The following is a 19,337-nucleotide window of genomic DNA, read 5'->3' on the forward strand; positions in this document are numbered from 1 at the left end:
TTTTCGCACAATGGCTGCCACTACAACTGACAGCCCATATGGGGGGCATGCATGTTTTACAAACAGCCCTTGTTTTGTTTTTATTTATAAATGTTAAGCTTTAAGTTTCCATATAGAATATAACTGCTATAGATATTCAACATCAAATCTGATTTTGTGGTAATTATATTAGGTGATTGACAGATAATTTACATTACACTATCAAAGTGAGAATAGTGGAGACTTTGGTCATTGGACATCTGTTGTTATGGTCCTGGGCAGTTTAGTTCTATTCTTTTTTGGGAGCACATCTTTAATCTTCAAAATTCAGTGAAATTTAACATGTAGATTGTTAATGCAAAATAAGTTTATGTTTCATTTTTAATTTATAGAGGTGGCATATAGAACTTTCCGTCTTTTACTAAATGAATTCATTTATCCTTTTCACAGCCTGTTGTTCCATTCAGTTATCCATATTTCAGAGAATCCATGTATTTATCTATCCATCCAGCAGTCCATCAATCTATTCACTCAAATCCATCGAATCATACAACTTTTATACAGTCCATATATCAATCATTCAGTCCATTCAATCAAAAATCATCGATACAGTTTACCCATCCACCACTCAGTTCATCCAATCATACATCTTTTATGCAGTCAGTCCATTTATAATTCAGTCCATTTGATCATAAATCTGATATCCAGGCAATCCAGCCATTTATAAAGTCAATCAAATCATAAATTTGCTATGCTATCCATCCATACATCTTCTAGTCCAACCAAGCAAACATCTTTTACACAGTCCATCCGTCTGTCAATCATTCTAAAAGCATAAATCTTTTATAAAGTCCATGCATCTGTCCATCAATCGTCAGTTTAACAAGTTACACTACAATATATATTTAAGGACATTTATTTTTCTAATACATCAGATATCTTATTCTTGTATTTTCAAAATGTTGCATTTGGCAGGCAAAAATGTCAGTCATCAAGGAATGCATGTTGAATTTATTGTTTGGTTATCATTGGCATATGAAATTAATACTTTGAACTAATGTGCATGGTATTTGAAAATGAAATTAAACCAAAATCAAAGGAATTCTGCAACCATTTCATCTTAGTAAATTCTTAATTACAACAGAAACACATAAACTTTAAAGGGCAAGGTAGAAACAAAATTATCAAGGTAGAAATAAAATTATCAAGGTAGAAACAAAATTATCAAGGTAGAAACAAAATTATCAAGGTAGAAACAAAATTTTATTGTTCATAAAAACGAGTCATTAGGTCCGATTGAAACTAGTATGGCATGAAGTAAACAACCAACACAGTATTAAGATTGAAAAAGGGCATGTATTACAAATGCCATAAAAATGAGGGCATTTAAAACTGGATGCCCTAGAACAATCAATGTAATACAAACAAATCAGTGTATAAAATATGTACATTATTATAAAAACAAAACATATTAGTAAGAAAGCTTAGCGGCGTAACTGCACACGCCGAAATATTACTGAAAAGGGTTTGGAAGCATTCTGATTGGATTATCATATCACATGACTTTGAAGTATACAATGATTGGCTGATGCCTAAGCGTGCAAGGTTACACTGCACTGATATAGCATGTTAACAAAGGTATTGAAGATAACTTCTACTAAACAGGAAAAATTATCACAATGATATAAAAAACTTTATGTGTGCATAAACTTAGTTTTATGTATTGTCCCATTCTAAGTTGTAAGGCATATTTCAGGTTTTGAAATTTTATGTTGTATTGCTTCACAGAGGAACATACTACACTGCAACTCAGTTATATCGGGATGTCAAATATATCGCATAATGGACATGTACACCTTTTTTTCTCACGCACTTCAATATAATGTAAAATAATATGACATTTATAGCTAACAATAAATCCAGATTTTTAGAGTCATTATTTAAAGGCATGCTTGTGTAGTGCGACAAACAATAGCCCCACTTGCCCTACATCAAATTTAAGATTAAAAGTTTTACCTCTTTTCGCGAGTCACCTTTGACAACGTTCTCTAATTTAATTGACATGATTCTTTTAATTGACATGATTCTTGGAAATCAGCCAATCAGTGCTCAGGCAGCTGTATACACGCTGTTCCCACGTGAACGTGTATACAATAACTGTAAATGTAACAGATCAATACTGACTTTATACTGCACGGCTGTAGCCATAACATGTACAGCATAATTAATAAGTTTTTAATTGAGAGAAAAAGTTCCCACATGTTTTGGAAAAAACGCACCATGATTTGTTTAACCAAAAGTCTTAGATTAAGTCGTCTCCTCTGCACTACAAAGTTTTTATTCAGCAGTCAAATATTAAAGCCCACAAACTAGAGTTTGTTAACTTTACGTGAACAATAAAACTAGCATTGCGATTGCTTTTTGGATTACAAATTGAATAATATGCATTTAAAATACTTACATTGTATAATTCTTTTTGTTATACCAATGTATAACATATGGATATTACACATTAAGGTAGGTAAATAACCAAACTATGCTATTGCATACAAATTTATGTATGAATGACCTGTGAAGTTATATCGTGATCTGGATATATTGCAATCCGTGGATCCTGCGAACCACGATATTACAGAGTCACAGTGTATGTATATTTCCTGGATTTTTTAAAAATAACTCTGAATACCAGTTAATCAAATCTATATACAGTAGACTCTGCCAATACTGGACTCTCCGAATACCGTAAATCTCCCGATTCCGAACGGTTGAGCCAGTCCCGTATTTTCCCCTTCTATTTGTTTGTTAAAAAATGTTGAATGAATCCAACTCTCTCAAAACCGGAAACCGAACGGAAATCTCCTTCAATTTCGTCATTTTCAATGTAAAATACATTGAGAACACCGGACAGTCTAAATTCTCAAGATGCCTGAGGCGTGTAAATTACAATACCTAGTCAGCACGGGGCGTGCGGTGTCACACATTCTGCTCGCACGATTATCGATAATCGGATTAAACATACCATTAAGGTGTCAAGTCGTTTCCGCGCTTTTGAAGTCAGATTAAATAATGTAAAACAAACTGTGAAGGTCTATTATAGACGTGCGGTAACACCAAAAAGTGATTGACGCGATCGTCTTATGATAAATAATTTAATAACAAAATTAAAGCATGCCGTTGCGAAGAGCACTTACTTGTGATCTTCTCGGGTAGTTTAAAAGATCTTATACATGTAGCCATGTTTTAACGCTTAAATGGTTGTTTGTTGGTTTGTCAGATAAAACTGTGAGAAATATGACCGTTAAATATCCATCCATCTGTCTGCAAATTCATTCATTGCCTTTTCGTAATTTCAAATGCATCTTCAGTATTGATAATCTTAAATCTAAAATCGGTATGGAATGTTGTTTTTTTGCTTTAAGTCGAATAAAAACACATTTTTTGAAGAATACTTTAAACATAAACATTACATGACTACAGTTATCACATGGTTCATGCAAATGTATATGATTTGTTTTATTCTTATATGATTTTGTACACAATGCATACAATGTATATTTCGGCAATATGCCTACTCTTGATAAACCTGAACTCTCTGAAAACCGGACAATCAGGCCGGTCCCCAGACCGTCCGGTTTACAGAGAGTCTACTGTACTAAGTTCACATGACATTTAAATTGCATCTTTTTTCATTTAAATATGTAGGAAAAAACTAAATGAATTGACGTCTCATTTGCAGTACCTCATCATGTGAATATTATTACGTTGCTATGTATCAACTGTATTGAATTAAAGGGGCCTTTTCACGTTTTGGTAAATTGACAAAATTAAAAAAAGTTGTGTCAGATCTACCTGAAAATTATAAAGTGTTGCAACGCGAAACAATTTAATAATTTGGAGAGAGCTGTTGTTGTCGTTATATTCTGTAAAACTTCGAGGATTGCTTATAGTAAGTATAAAATACAGCTTTTATTGTATTAGCACGGATGGTCGAGTGGTCTAAGTGGAAAACTTTTACTCCAGGACTCGAGTAGTCAGTGTTTCGAGCCCTATTGAGGGTTACTTTTTTTCTCCTTTTTTACTTTTATTCTTTTTTTTTTACTGGAGCTTTTTATATCCAATGTTTACATTTATCAATATAAAGCCTTCAAAGACAAACTTCAATACATGCCAAAATCTGTGAAAAGGCCCCTTTAAGATCTGTTAGCATTTACAACATATAAATGCAATATTTCAAACACAACTTCTGTATTTTTTCCTGCAAATACATTCAAGTTTGACCAATACTCAGACACTTACTGGGGACAATATAAAAATGTTTTTTATGATAACTGTGTGTAGATTTTATTTATATATTTATTTTTAATTTCATAATTTGAGAAAATATTGAAAGCTGTATTAATCTCTAGAAAATAAACTAGTTTAAGTGTTGTTGGTATTATTTAACAGTTGTCATAACTGATTGTTTAAGATTAACTTTTTTATTAAATTGAAAAATAAATTATTAAAGTGTCTTTCAAAATAATTAAGCAACAAGATTTATATAAATAAATAAATGTGTAGGTTTAAACTGTAACTTTTGCAAGGTTTATTGACGTTAACACACTGTTTTTCAATGGAAGTATATGCTTGATGTATCAAATTGAAGTCTGTATAAAAGGTATTGTAATTCAGTAAAATAGTTCAGTAAAATGTTGCACCCTGTTTCTTATCACAATTTCTTCTTTCACTCTTCAGTAAAGGGGACCGCTATGATGGGGACTGGCTGAATGACATGAGAAATGGAGATGGGGATATGAAATTTGTAGATGGAACTGTATACGAGGTAACAGTTGTTGATATAATTCATGTGAGGTAATATTTGTATACAGAAATATCTATGAGATAACAATTGAAGATGGAACTGTATACAAGGTAACAGTTGTTGATATAATATATCATGTGAGGTAACATTTGTTTAGAGAAATATCTCTGAGGTGAAATTTGTTGATGGAACTTTCCATGAGGTTATATTTGTGGATGGAACTGTCAATCAGGTAATAATTGTATATGAAACTGTCAATGTGGCAACACTTGAAGAGAGACAAGTGAGAAAAATATTGGGCATTATTTAGCCAATTATTTTGAATATTTAGTCTTTACAATTCAATTAATAAAGATATAAATTTACTGATTCTGAAAGCTGTTGTTGTCAGCTAGGAAATGTAGACACCTCATGCACTCTAATAAGGCTTTGTAAAAAAAACACAAAAAGTAATTGCATGCTTGCTTGTCATTCCAGGGTCAGTTCGTAGATGACAGTTTCAACGGTGAAGGTGTGATGCGTCATTGCTCAGGTCTGATGTACAGAGGATTGTGGTTTAATGGCAACCCTACAGTGCTTCCATCACGCATTGTGATCATCACCTCTACTGGAAAAGACTGCATTGAAGTTGTTCAGGGTCAGCCCTTCAATATCAGCATACAGTGTGTGGATTCAAATGGGACAATTATTGAAGGTAATTTTTTAAGTGTTTCCTTATGTTACAAACACCATGATAATGTCATTAACATGTTTTTGATTGCATAAAAATTAAATAACCATGTATGATAGTTCAGTCCTGAAAATATTGAATACAAGTTATTATATTTATGAACCAAAATGTACAGTAATTTGTGCATGACTAATTCTACAATATTGCATCTGGCCAGTGTTCTACAAGAATGTACATACAAAATACTTTTCATTCTAATAGATCAAACTCGGTATAACATTTGTTTTAACCCTTTACCTATTAGAAGCAAAGTGAAAATGGATATTTGCAAACAGCATAAAACCAGAACAGCCTTAGAGAAACTTGCAATCTGTTCAGGATTTATGCTGTTTGCTGCTCATCAGTATCTAAGAGTTGAAAATGAAGCCTTTAAAACTTGAATCTAGTAAGAAAGGTCACTTAAAAATCAGTGGGTTTTTTTTCATTCAAAATCGGGTTCGGTAACCGGACCCATTCCCAATGGGAAAAAGTATATGTTTTCCAAATGGGAGCTAAAAATTCCAAATGGAAGGTTTCCCAAAAGACAAAAGCAAATATATATATTATTTTTTTTAGATCTCAATATTTTTTTCATCTCCCACCCATTTAAGATCAACCTTAGTAAATATAATACTGGACACACTTGTATCCTCAATTTTGAAGCATTTGTAAGCAAAACAACAACAACACTAATTTCCCAATTTTAGTCAAAACACCGCAAATTTTCCCAATCCAAAGGGACCTGGCCCCATTCCCAAAATGGTGAAACAAAACACATAAGTAAGTTTAACTTTCTATGGCATTACAAATGCGTCACAATATGTTTGTAATTGGTAAAGGGTTAAGGAGAAAATGCTTTCTACTTTCAGCTGACTCTGGTCGAGAGATTCGTATCTCAGCAGGGTTCAAACACCTTCAGGCCAAGAAAGGCACTGCCATATTTGATTTGATAGAAGAGTATGAGGAGAAACCCATGAACACTCCCTAGTAAGCTGAATTGTTCATTAACCCATTTATGCCTAGCGGACTCTCACATCCTTCTAAATTGGATCAATTTATTTCCAAAATTAGGGATGTCTAATATATTTTTTCTATATTTGGAATATAAGTTACAGAAATTCCTTGAAGCAAACAGCGCAGACCCTGATGAGACGCCGCATCATACGTAGTCTCATCTGGGTCTACGCTGTTTGCCAAGGCCTTTTTTCTAGACGCTAGGCATAAATGGGTTAACTTACTTTGATATATTAGCTACATTTGGAGTAAAGTCTTTTTTATCTCGGTCTCCAAACAAAGTTACCCCTTTAAATCCTTAAAATATGAGGCATAATTTCAACTAAGAATATTGGAATGAAGCTACAATTGGTACATTATAGGGGTCAGCATAATTGTTTGTACCTACAGATTTGTCTAGTTTTTTTCCCAAACATATGGAGTAGCAAATGACAACTAAAAGAAACAAGGTTGAAAGTGTTTGTAATTAATAAATAAGCTTTGAAATATTTGAGCTTTTACGTCAATTGTGAATCTAAATATCATGGTTATTGTGTCCTAAACAGAAAATTAGAAATAAAAATGGGCAAGGCCTATGAAGATCAAACACTCTCAATAAATAGAAATCTCAACCTAAACAACTATTAGAGATCAGATTCCTTTTGCTCCTCCATGCTTGTTTTGTTCCATATGGCCCCTTTCTAAGGTAACGTTATCAGTTAACAATGAAAACATGGCCTGTCTTCTTCTAGTTATCCAGTCCTTCAGTACCCACTGACAGATTTCCTGGCAGAGGAGGAGAAGGCAGAAGAAGATCTGAAAGAAGAGAATGATGATACATTTGATGACCAAGAACCAGCAAGATCAGGTAATGTTCCCATTTGGTAGAACACTGTTATGTGTATCTCTTAAGCCTTATTAATTTTTTAATTGATGATGCGTTAGGAATGCTGTTCATGGCCTATTTATGTTCTCTTACTTTATATATCCAACTCTAAAGACATTTTTTGGGGTTTGTGAACATGGTTGAAGTGGTTCTTGATCTGAATGTTATTTAAAGCCCTGTCCCTCAACATAATTTGATTGGAGTTTAAAAGAACACAGTTCTTATTGTATTCTGACAGTGATGTTTATCCTATCTGTAAGAAATGCACTTATTTTTATTTGTTTGAAAGCGCTTATTGCAAAAGGAATACATAGTATCAAAACTAAGTATGAATGTTGGTACACAATTAAAGCGATAGGCTCAATTAACAATAATTTGTATAAAAACTATTTAATAAATAGTTTCCAAATTACTATAATTTTATGGCTTTTCTGCCCTCACTTTTGGATGGGAATTTATAGATTTGTTATTGCCTGTCAGTCATTGCAAACAAACAAATAGATACTTAATTGTCCTTATGCATTAAGTGGCTCAGAAAGTCTCTCAGGGGATGGGAAAGTTTTTAGGATTGATAAAGAAATCACTTAAGTATCCATTTCTGTCTGGCATAGCAAAAAATTATTGCTGCCCAAGGGAATAAACTTTACAAAAATTATTAACAGGCATCAATATTAAACTTGTGCTACTCTATTTATTGGTTTAGGTGTTTTTGACTAAACACCAGTCTTTTATATGGTACACTTTAGCCAAATTATGTATTGCCCAATACCGAAAACATTTTGTTGAAAGAGGGATAAAACTTTGCAAACATATCAAACAGCATATAAGATTGTGTTCCTTCATAATTTTGTTAGGATTTTTTCTACATAACCAAAAAAGTTATGGCCTTTTTAAAGTTAACAAACAACAACTTTTTCACATGTCTCTCACATAACTCAGTAAATATGACTGCAATAAGGTTGGAACTTTACATACATATTTACCTGCATATTTTTATGTGCAGTATTTTGAGTCTAATTTGTTCAACTTGAGGAAAGATTCAAAACAAAAGTGGCGTGCATTGGCATCTGTGATCAATATACAAGTATCTTATATTTGTATTTAAATCAGTAAGATGTCCATATGAATTATTGTTTGCAATTTTTGGTAATATTTGGGCAGCGGGGTTTAAATGTTCTTGTGTTTGCGGTAACAAGTTTCAGGTGGTAGAAGGAAGAGTAGTGTTCTCTCCCTTAGACAAACCTCTTCCATGGGAAGTTCCCTTAGTACCATGTGAAGGTGATACCAATTACTATACCCAGCACTTACTGGCATTCCTTATGACTATCCTTATCCCCCCTTAACACCTACATTTGCAGTATATGCCTTTGTCTGTCCTTTTAGCACTACCAATGATAGCAAATTAACATATGTGCCATACTTCCCTCCGCTGAATAGTCATGCTTTTTGGATGCCTGTCCCTGTGACTGTCCTGACATGTCATAATTTGACCATACATTCATAAAAAGTGATGTGAGTTCTAAAACAATTCTCTAAAAGTCGTTCATAAGTCTCAGTTTGGCAAAACCTTAGGATCACTAATCCATGGAGGCCTTTATTTCCGGCTAATAACAACACTCGCAAGGTGTATTTCCAAGGTTAGTAGTTGAACGCTAATAAAATAAAGCTATATGCTGATTTTGTCACACTTTCACACTACAGTATAGTGTTTTTATGATTGTCTATAATTGCTGTTGATAAATTTATTGTTGAAAGGTTAACATTTAGTAGTCTTTATTTTGCATTTGTACTTACAAAGTATCTTTATGGAAGGGATTTTTGTACCAAACAATAAATCATAAAAAGTTCCACTGAATGAAATTCAGATATAAAATGCATGTAATATTAAAATAAAATGCTTCTATGTTATATTATAAACTCACTATTAGCCATTATATTCAGCTGAAGATGACCCCAAGGACACTCCGTCCCTGGAGGAGGGAGGGGAGGGGAAGGGGGAGACAGAGGGGGAGGGTGGGGAGCAGCCCAACACACCTGGGGACCGACTTCCCACAGCAGGAGAGGGGACCCTGGAAAGGCAGAACAGCATAATATCTATAGCAGAGACCACCATTTCAATGGCACCAGGTGGGTGTTGACTGTGATTAGGTTTATATATTGGTGAAATTCATGTCAATTGCAACAGATTTGCCGTGGTTGAATGTGAATACTTGTTTGCAAAGTAAGCTTTTCAATCATATCAGACTTAGTCCATGGCGTCAGATATAGGTGACATTGATGTAAACCATGGCTGTTTTTATCCCCTGCCAATGCTGGATATAGAATTGACTTTGTATGTCCGTCCATCTGACGGTCCGTTATCTCAGAAACTATTTGAGATATGAACATGAAACTTCATGGGTGTATAGATATCAAGAGGAGAAGTGCCATGCCCATAAACCATAAACCTACACTTTCTTTAATAAGAGAAATTGCCCTTTTTTGTATGATGTAACTTTTTAGAGCTTTATATCCTTTAAGGTAAAAGGGAAAATACATTGCTTCAAAGCGGCACAGTAGGGGGTATTGTGTTTCTGACAAACATATCTCTTGTTTTATATTTTTTTAGCCATTGACTCAAGATCCTATTAGAAAAATAAAGTTTATAATGAGATTTAAAAGTTTTGTATGATAACAATTATTTAATATATCCTGTACATGCTTTAAAAATGAGGTTTGTTAAATGAATGAATTGGATGAAAAAAGTGTGGCTGGTGTACAAATTATGGTATCTTTTTCAAACAAATTGTCTTTAAAAAATAAAGATGTACAGTTGTATAATCATGTGTACTGTTAAGTGCTGTTAATGAACACTTTATTTGCAAAATGTTTGTGTTGGTCCTCCACAGAAGCAGTTGACACAAAGGATTCAAGGCCACTACCCCCGCCTGTAGCCAACAAGCGTACGGAGAAGGGCCTATGTGAGTGGACGAACATCATGCTGGCCCCTGCTCCGCCTCGCTTCCCTCCCTTTGTTGCCATGGATGAGGAGGAGAGAAAAATACGGGCCCGCCAAGACAAGCAAGGTTGGAAAATAAGATTGCTTTCTTAACTTTTTTATTGTAGGTATTGTGTTTATACTTATCAAGAACTTTGTGTTGTTTTTTGTTCAAAGTTTTATTTGCTTTGTAACTAGGTCTTTGTGTAGTTATTTTTTCCATTAATGCTTGTTTAGCTGCGAAAGAAACCCTCTAAACTGGATGCTCTCTGAGCCAGAATACTTTCCAAACTGCTTAATTGTTAGGTCCTTGTTTTATTTCAGTACACATTTATATGTTTCAATAATATTGTTTATACTGGAATATCCATTATTCCAAAAACCATTCTTCTTTCAAATAATAATTTGCTTATTAACATAAATTTTTTAAACATCAAAACTTGAATGGTCTTTTTTGCACTTTCATCATAGTGCCAAAAGTAAATGTTCTGCAGATTTGAGTGTCATAAATAAAACAAGTTCACTTGAAAAATAATAAAAGTGTAAAAATGGCAAATTAAAATAGAAGCTTTTGTGACCGGGAATCAATTGCATAATTCACAATTGTTTAAAAAAAAAATTGCTTCACATATGTAACCAAAACAATTGTTTTATTAGCTGTACATTAGGTAATAGTTCTATTTTTATTTAATAAATAATTATTTTTCTAGTTTTTTAACGGTTTGTTTAGGTAGTTACATCAAACCAAAAATAGAACAGAAAACCCCAGCTTTCAAACAAAAAACTGCACTTGTTATTTTGTCTTTCCATGCTTCAAGTATGTTAATTAAGATGTTTGTAAAATAAATTAGTGTTTAATAGTGATAAAATATACAGATAAATTGAACATGGTTCTGAAGATGTTCGGTTCATAGGGTTTCCACTGTATGTTTAGTTTTATGAAATCTGTGTTGTTTGTTCTGTCTGTGTACTCACTCATGTTTAGTGCTGTATAATTTAAATTTATGCTAGTTGGCTAACCATATTACTGACTCTTATTTTGCATCCTATTCAAAGTAAGGGCAGTTCATGAGTTGCAAAGTTGTATCTGTATAAAAAAAACATTCTGGTAATTTGTGTTCTCAATTGAACTGATTCAATTACATTCTCAAAATCATTTTGATTCTAACATATTTTAATAAATTAAAAAAAAAATTAATAGCACCGTGATTTTATGAAAGCAATACACAAAATATAAAAGTGTGAATAATTAAATTATTTAGCTGTTGAAGGTTTTTTGAGTATGTTTTGCATAAAGTTATGTGTTTCTTGTGTTAAAATGTTAATTTTTCAGCAAAAATTCCAATGGTTAACAATTTAATATCAATGGTAGCTTTCTAGTTTTATTGATTGTAATTTACATTTTAATAAATTGGAACTTTTTCAGATGGTTTAAAGAACAGAAAGCAACGAAGTGTGATTGGATTGAGTAGGTTTTTTGGACACCGAAAATTATATATATATATTTTGCTTTTTCCAGTTTTTTCTTGTTCAATTTTTATTAACAGTCGGCCTGTTGCAGTTTGTCTTTATTGCCATATATTGTAGACCTGCACATTTGTTTAAATGGCAAACTGCATACATTAATATACTGGTACAGGGTAGATAACCTATTAGTTGTTTTATTACCTCCCAAATGCTGTATTTCCCTCCCTTTATTTGACTATAACTGTTTGCATGGTAGGTAACAATGCATGTGAAGTTCGAATAATTGTTTTAAACATGTATTTCATTGAATAGGCTTTTAATCCTAAACATTAAAATATTCGGAATCATGAAAGCAATCAAAATAGAATATTCAACATTGTGATTACCCCTGAAGAAGCACTTGCAGCCTTTATTGATCAAAACATAAGTTGTATTTGAATTTAAATCAATTTGTTTGTTTTTTTACATAGGAATTAATCTGCCAATTAAAGTAGGGTTTGTATTTATGGAAATGACAGGACCAATTTACTCCCAGATTTTGTCACTTGACTTGTTCCAAGACTTCCAAAATTGCAGTCATTGAAAATTCATACTGTAAGGCTTAACTAGTTAGAAGACATATCTAAGTTATTTATGTAAATTAATATATCTTTCACTGAATGAATTAAACACCTTATGAGAATAAAATGGCCTTAAACAATCCTTTAATTAAGATGTTCCTAAAATAACATTTTAAAGCTCAATACTCTGTGTCATGTTATACTTCAAACATTCAGAATATAAGGACAAAACTTCCAAAATCAGAAAACAGGAAGTATTTGATAGTTTCAAAAAGTCATGATTTCATTTTTTTTTTGAATCCCAGTTTTGGTTTCAGATTCTGAATGCTTGCATGTGCAGGCCCTCTTACTGTAAACCACGGGACACCTTGCAAGCTGCACCTGGTCTCTTGCAAGGAGTAGCCCTGTATTACTATTAGAATCCAAGAATCACTCTTAGTAGTTGGTGTACCCATCTGCATGCTCCTCCTATTTCAGATCAATTCAGAAGAAAATATTCAGTAGCAGGAATTAGTAGGTCCAACCCTATCCCTTGACACTAAGCTACTCTATAGTCTATACTGAGCACAGTTTCTTGGTACATGTACATTTTAAGAATTAAAGGTTTAACATCTTCTCAAATCTTGTATAATTTGTTCATAAAATAAAGCACCAATATTTCTTTAGATTTTTGGGGGGATTCAATTTAGGCAAATGTTCAACCACAATAAAATAATTATTATATGTCATTTACATTTTTTTTTATTTTTGAAAAAAAGGCATTTTCACCTATTGGCAAAGTGATAATTTCCTTACCATTTGTGGAATGCCAAAATTGCATGTTTATCTTGATGCAATTTAACAAATTACTGGAGAAACTGTAGGAATCCTCACTAAAGGAACTTGTTCACAGATTTTCAAAATGACAAAACATTGTCCTAAATTCAAAAAGAATTTTTGCATTATATTCAAGAAATCAAAATAAAAAATCCTGATGTAGGAAATTTCTATGTCCCCCACCCACTATAGTGGGGGACATATTGTTTTTGCCCTGTCTGTTGGTCTGTATGTTGGTCTGTTTGCTCCAACTTTAACATTTGCGATAACTTTTTCAATATTCAAGATAGCAACTTGATATTTGGCATGCATGTGTATCTCATAGAGCCGCTCATTTTGAGTGGTGAAAGGTCAAGGTCATCCTTCAAGGTCAGTGGTCAAATATATGTGGCCAAAATCGCTCATGTTATGAATACTTTGGCAATATTGAAGATACCAACTTGATATTTGGCATGCATGTGTATCTCATGGAGCCGCACATTTTGAGTGGTGAAAGGTCAAAGTCATCCTTCAAGGTCAGAGGTCAAGTATATGTGGCCAAAATCGCTCATTTTATGAATACTTTGGCAATATTGAAGATACCAACTTGATATTTGGCATGCATATGTATCTCATTGAGCCGCACATTTTGAGTGGCGAAATGTCAAGGTCATCCTTCAAGGTAAAAAAAAAATCAAAGCGGCACAGAAGGGGACATCGTGTTTCTGACAAACACATTTTTCTTGTTTAATCTATAATCATCAATCAAAAATGGTCAAATTATATTGATCTTGTATTTGGCTGAGAAATTGGAAATGCATGTATTGTCAATATAGCACAGTATTAAAATAGAAAGGTTGAGATCTCTAGTGATGGAGAGTTTGCTTTTTCTCCTAGAAGTCCTGTGTAAGAATCCGGTGATTGGAAACTTTTTCACTAAACTTTTTTTTCTTGCCTTATTATTTTAGACCACTCATATAGTTATATTTTTGTTAGTGAAAATATGTGTCTTGTCTAAGAAAACTGGGCTTAATGCATGTGCGTTAAGTGTCGTGCCAGATTAGCCTGTGCAGTCCGCACAGGCTAATCAGGGACAACACTTTCTGCTTTTATGACATTTTTCTTTTAAATGAAGTCTCTTCTAACCGAAAATCTTGTTTAGGCGGAAAGTGTGCGGACTGCACAGGCTAATCTGGGATGACACTTTAGGCACATGCGTTTAGCCCAGTTTTCTCAGAACACGACTCATATAATGACTTTTTTTCAATACGAAAATCCGTGAGCAAGCTTGCTTAAGTAAATATATATTATAACTGATTACAGTGTTCACAAAATTCTGTGATAAAACCCAAACATGTATTTATATTATGTGGAAACTTGATTGTAAGTCAAGAAATAGGCATCATTCTTGAATGTCATACACACTTACTTGAATGTGTGACGTGATTGCATTAATGGAAATCAACAGTCAAGGGCCGTGGGTCATAACAGTTAGCAAGTAAAGATGTAACCATAATGTTCTTTTTACGGTCATTTTTAACTAGTCATTCACTTAATTATGGAGCCAAGAAACTGTGGTCAAGAGTGATATTGGAGTGATATTTGATATATAATGGGGACCATCTCACCACATCAAGCACTTGTTTTCCTGGTTTTCAAGAGCACTTATTATCGCACAATCAACATTAATTTCCCAGTTTCTTTTCTTAACAATCACTTTCTGTGAAAGAAACAATCAATGTTATGTATTGTTTGTTTAAAATAGATGCCCTCCGACGGTCACGATACTCGGTTGCCGGAACGTGTATGTCATGCACTGGATTGTATTTTTTAAGGAGAGGGCTTTGCTGTGCCCTTGACAGGGTGTTGATTGAAATCGCACTTATTTCTCCACTTTCTTATAAGTGCTTTAAGGTCAAGGGTTAAATACAATCGCAGAAAATCTCATAAATCCAAAAAAGAAGGAATATGCAACGTGTGTATGACATGTGTCATGCAAAAATGGGTTTTGTCCAATATGCTCCCAGCGCAGTCTGGTTAAAAGCTACACTGTCCACTAATTAGACAACAAAACCTTACCTGCCGTGACAGTAGAGAGAGTAGCTCCTGACCAGTCTGCGTGGCTACATATGCAGGCTGACCTTGAGCTACCCTGGCTGCATATGGCATAAAACCCATTTAGGCATGAAGCAACTCATATTGTATAGTCAGTGTTTCTACTCTGAAGTATATGGACAGGTTCATAATATGTATGGCAAGTGCAAAATGAGACTATACTTTCCGTAACCCACCAGATATACTAGTAGATTCAAAGGACTTGTCACACAAGCCAAAGGTACTGTCAAATGTATCGAAACATTCACATTTGTCTACATTAACCATTTGCATGCTGGGTAATTTGTCTTCTGCTAAAATGTCGTCTGCTGAATTTCTAAAATAAGCATTTTCTTCATTTTTTTTCAAAGAATACTATCAGAATAGCAAACAGTTTGGATCCAGATGAGACGCCACGTTCTGTGGCGTCTCATCTGGATCCAAACTGTTTGCAAAGGCCTTTAAAATTCGGCTCCAGCGCTTTAAGGGTTAAACTTGTGAAATTTTCTGATTTGGTTTAGTTTACCAGGAGTCTATTAGAGTTTGTTTAAACAAGGAGTTCTAATGTATCATGGTTTTATCATACAGAAGTTATTGGTTCAGGGAAAATAAAACTCTATTTTCGCACTAAAAGCTTTTTGATAGTTCTTCTTGGTATGAAATAAGATACTGACGTGCTGTATTTTTTTACGCTCTTTTAAATCTTGACTTCTATAGTTTTTTGTGTGTGACTTACACTTGTTTGAGTGTGCACAATAAAGATCAAGGTTGGGCACTTAAAAATGTTTTCTTGTGTGTAATTGGTGTATGTTACTTGTAAGGTCTATATTTGTCCATAAACAAGTCCTTGAAAGCTATGTAGAAGTTTTGCTACCTTGCTTTCAATAATAGTGTTGAAACAAGAAATTAACATTACTTGTTTTGCCCATGTTGAGGCATCAATTTGATAGTCCCATAACCAAAACTCTCACTGGCAATCACTGTTTGATGTAGTTTGAGGTTCAATAATCTTGGAAAGACAGGTTTTCATCAGATTAATATGTACAATTGATAATGCGGTCTAGGTTTACTTGACCACAAATTGTACAATCAAAGGTCAAAGTCAAACTGACATCAAACCCAAAATTACTTGCTTAGCCATTAACTGCAAAATAAATGGTCATGTTTTTGTCATGTTTGTAGGTCTGGTGGCCAGGGCTGAAAGATAGCCCATACAGCTATTGAGATCAATCATCCAAAGGTCAAGGTCAAACTGGCCACTAGTTAGGACCATACTTGTATTGAAAGCCTGTTCATTAACAAAGTCAGTATAACTGCTCAAAATGACAAATACATAATATTTGTAATACAGGTATTTTAGATATGTTGACCTTAAAGCACGAAACTTGCATGCCTTTATTGCAAGCACCTGGTCAAGATAAATCTTGCAATATCTAGATGTACTTGCAAATTCCTATTGGTTTTCTTAATCATATCCTAATGCTTTTCTCTAGAAAAAAATGCTCAGGCTCATCCAAAGCTCTATGGTTGGACCCTGTTGGGGCAGTTCATGTGGTACTCTTGGTACTTGGATCTGGACCATACTGAGTTTCTGTTTTAACCCTTTGCATGCTGGGATATTTGTCATCAGCTAAATTTGTGTCTGCTGAATTTCTAAAATAATCATTTTCTTCACTTTTTTCAAAGACCTATATCAGAAAAGCAAACAGTTTGGATCCTGATCAGACGCCACATTTTGTGGCGTCTGATCTGGATCCAAACTGTGTGCAAAGGCCTTTAAAATTCGGTTCCAGCGCTAAAAGGGTTAATATCAGGCTATAGTTTGTTTTGAAATAAACAAAAATGTGTTTTAAAGTGTGCATAATATTCATTGTTGTAATTTGATTTTTCGCTGCATACAACCTTGACTATTTTACTATTTAAAAAGAAAATCAATCAGTTTGAATGTTTGCCAATTCAGCTGAAAGTAATAGGCAAAAACTTTAATTGTCCAATGAAACAAATCCATAATCTGTACTGATTTATGATACTTTTTGACAGTAGTTTTGAAACAGTTATAATGAATGAAATATTATGCTATTGAAACAAAATGCACTTGTAAAGTGCACTTGCATGGTACTTTACTGTCCTGACATTGATTATGTTAAAATAACCAGTTCACTTGAAATCCTTTACCTTACTAATACACTGTTTCTAATAAGTTCATTGTGCTCAGAGGGACTAATAATTCTGTTATTCCATTTTAGGTTTTATGATTTATGGATATGGTTTATTAGCAGACATTAATAACTCCATATGTGGTCTGCATGTTTATTTTAATCTTTTTATACAAGAAGTGATGATTTTGTTTATCAGTGTTTTTATCATTACACAAAACAATGCTTATACAAAGAAACAGAGTTAGATCTGCTACCCCACAGATGGTGAGAATATGACACTCATCAAATTCTGTGAATAAAAAATCGCTTTTTGTTTTTTGTCTTTAAAACTTAAAATGTATTGGAAAATAAATTTCAAATATTGAATATTTTTAAAAAAAATTATAAGCATTCATGGGTATTGAACTTGGGTTTTATGATATAAAACTATATTTTTCACTTTTGTCATTTTCCCAATCTGTGACGAAGCAGTTTTAAACAAAAAAGTCTAGCATCAGTACTGGTATGTCATTGTTGTCTATGATGTAATAACATTTGAAAATATACATAAATTTATAATAACGTACTTTAAACATTATAATGTTTTAGTTTTAATACTGAACATGAAGATTAAAGCATAGTGCTAAATATTCATCACGTACTTACGAGTACATTGTAAGTGAAATTGTTCTTTCCAGTTGAAGCTAAACGGATGAAGAGACTTTTACCTGATGAACGGTTTGCAAGAATCGGTGGGTAAATTATGCTTTTATTTCGTTCAGTTATGACCTTGATATTCCCCTCAAAAAACACACACTATTTGGCTAATAACAATTTAAATTGTGTTTTAATGTATTTTTCATGCTACCAACCATATAATTGATATATAATTCTAGTAAGCTTAATTTAAATACTTCTTTTTGAAATGAAATCATTATAATTCTGTCATTTCTGTCACAATTACTCATATCAACTGACCAACAAGTGTCTGCATTTTGACTCATTTGTAGGTGAATACGTACTGATGATACATGACATCACCTCACCCCCCTTCATGGAACAGACACTTGAGCCAGCATTTATACTTGTAAAGCATTTGAGGCCAAAGAGAGAAAAGAAGCCTAAGGAAGTTAAACCAAAGTATGTAATTTCCTTAAAAGTTAAAAAACAACCTGCACAAAAATCAGGAAATGTATTTCAATGGGGAAAATGTGGTAAAATAAAGGGATTTTAACCAAAAGTAAAATATTAATTCAAAAAAGGGTTATAAAATCTTTATCTAATATAAATAAATGATAAATAATAAAATTATCAAATTAATTTAGACTTCAGAAATTCACTATATTAAAATTGCTAAAAATGAACAATTGTGGTAATATTTACAGTCACCAATGCACACAAACTTAACTGGTTATTGGACAATAAATATTAGTGAAAATCTACTGTTCAGTTAAATGCTTTGAATTCACCAGCATGAATATTTGCATTTTTCTATCGTAAACATTTCTTAACAAGGTTTACAATTGTTTGCAATATTTTATGTTTTAGCTTAATTAAGTGTTGAAAATATTATTGAACAATATCTGTTTGCACAAAAATGTGCACCTTTCCAGGTAACAAATTTTAGTAACACAATAACACTGTGACAAATTATTATCAGTTTAAATTAGCATATTTTGTGTACGTTAATATTTTGACATACACAAGAATTCACGTGAATTGTAAATTTGTAAGTGAAAGAAAATTTCAAAAATTAAATGCAGGCTAATAAGACCAGTTCTATGGTTACTATGGTGACAGAAACCTTGAGAATTTACATTACAAACAAACAAGAATGATCCATTAAATTGACCAATGTTTCATTCGGATTTAATTATGATAAAAATTCACTCTAATTTAATTATGATAAAAAAATTACTTAAGAACAAAATGAGACCT

At 33.0% G+C, this 19,337-nt stretch overlaps 1 protein-coding gene across 5 annotated transcripts in view; it reads left to right on the forward strand.

Annotated features, from left to right (window-relative positions):
* Positions 1-19,337, forward strand: part of LOC127844163 (MORN repeat-containing protein 1-like) — a 60,661-nt gene that overhangs the window by 18,196 nt on the left and 23,128 nt on the right. For 4 of the 5 annotated variants that reach the window (XM_052374196.1, XM_052374197.1, XM_052374195.1 and 1 more), the window contains 9 exons: positions 4,714-4,801; positions 5,258-5,474; positions 6,359-6,476; positions 7,235-7,350; positions 9,310-9,495; positions 10,257-10,433; positions 11,772-11,813; positions 18,098-18,151; positions 18,410-18,539. In XM_052374196.1, coding sequence (XP_052230156.1) covers positions 4,714-4,801; positions 5,258-5,474; positions 6,359-6,476; positions 7,235-7,350; positions 9,310-9,495; positions 10,257-10,433; positions 11,772-11,813; positions 18,098-18,151; positions 18,410-18,539 — 1,128 coding nt within the window. The remainder of the gene's footprint in view (positions 1-4,713; positions 4,802-5,257; positions 5,475-6,358; positions 6,477-7,234; positions 7,351-9,309; positions 9,496-10,256; positions 10,434-11,771; positions 11,814-18,097; positions 18,152-18,409; positions 18,540-19,337) is intronic. The other variant, XM_052374199.1, reaches the window with a different exon arrangement.

Source organism: Dreissena polymorpha, chromosome 9, assembly GCF_020536995.1.
Source record: "Dreissena polymorpha isolate Duluth1 chromosome 9, UMN_Dpol_1.0, whole genome shotgun sequence".
In the NCBI taxonomy this organism is placed as follows: Eukaryota; Metazoa; Mollusca; class Bivalvia; order Myida; family Dreissenidae; genus Dreissena; species Dreissena polymorpha.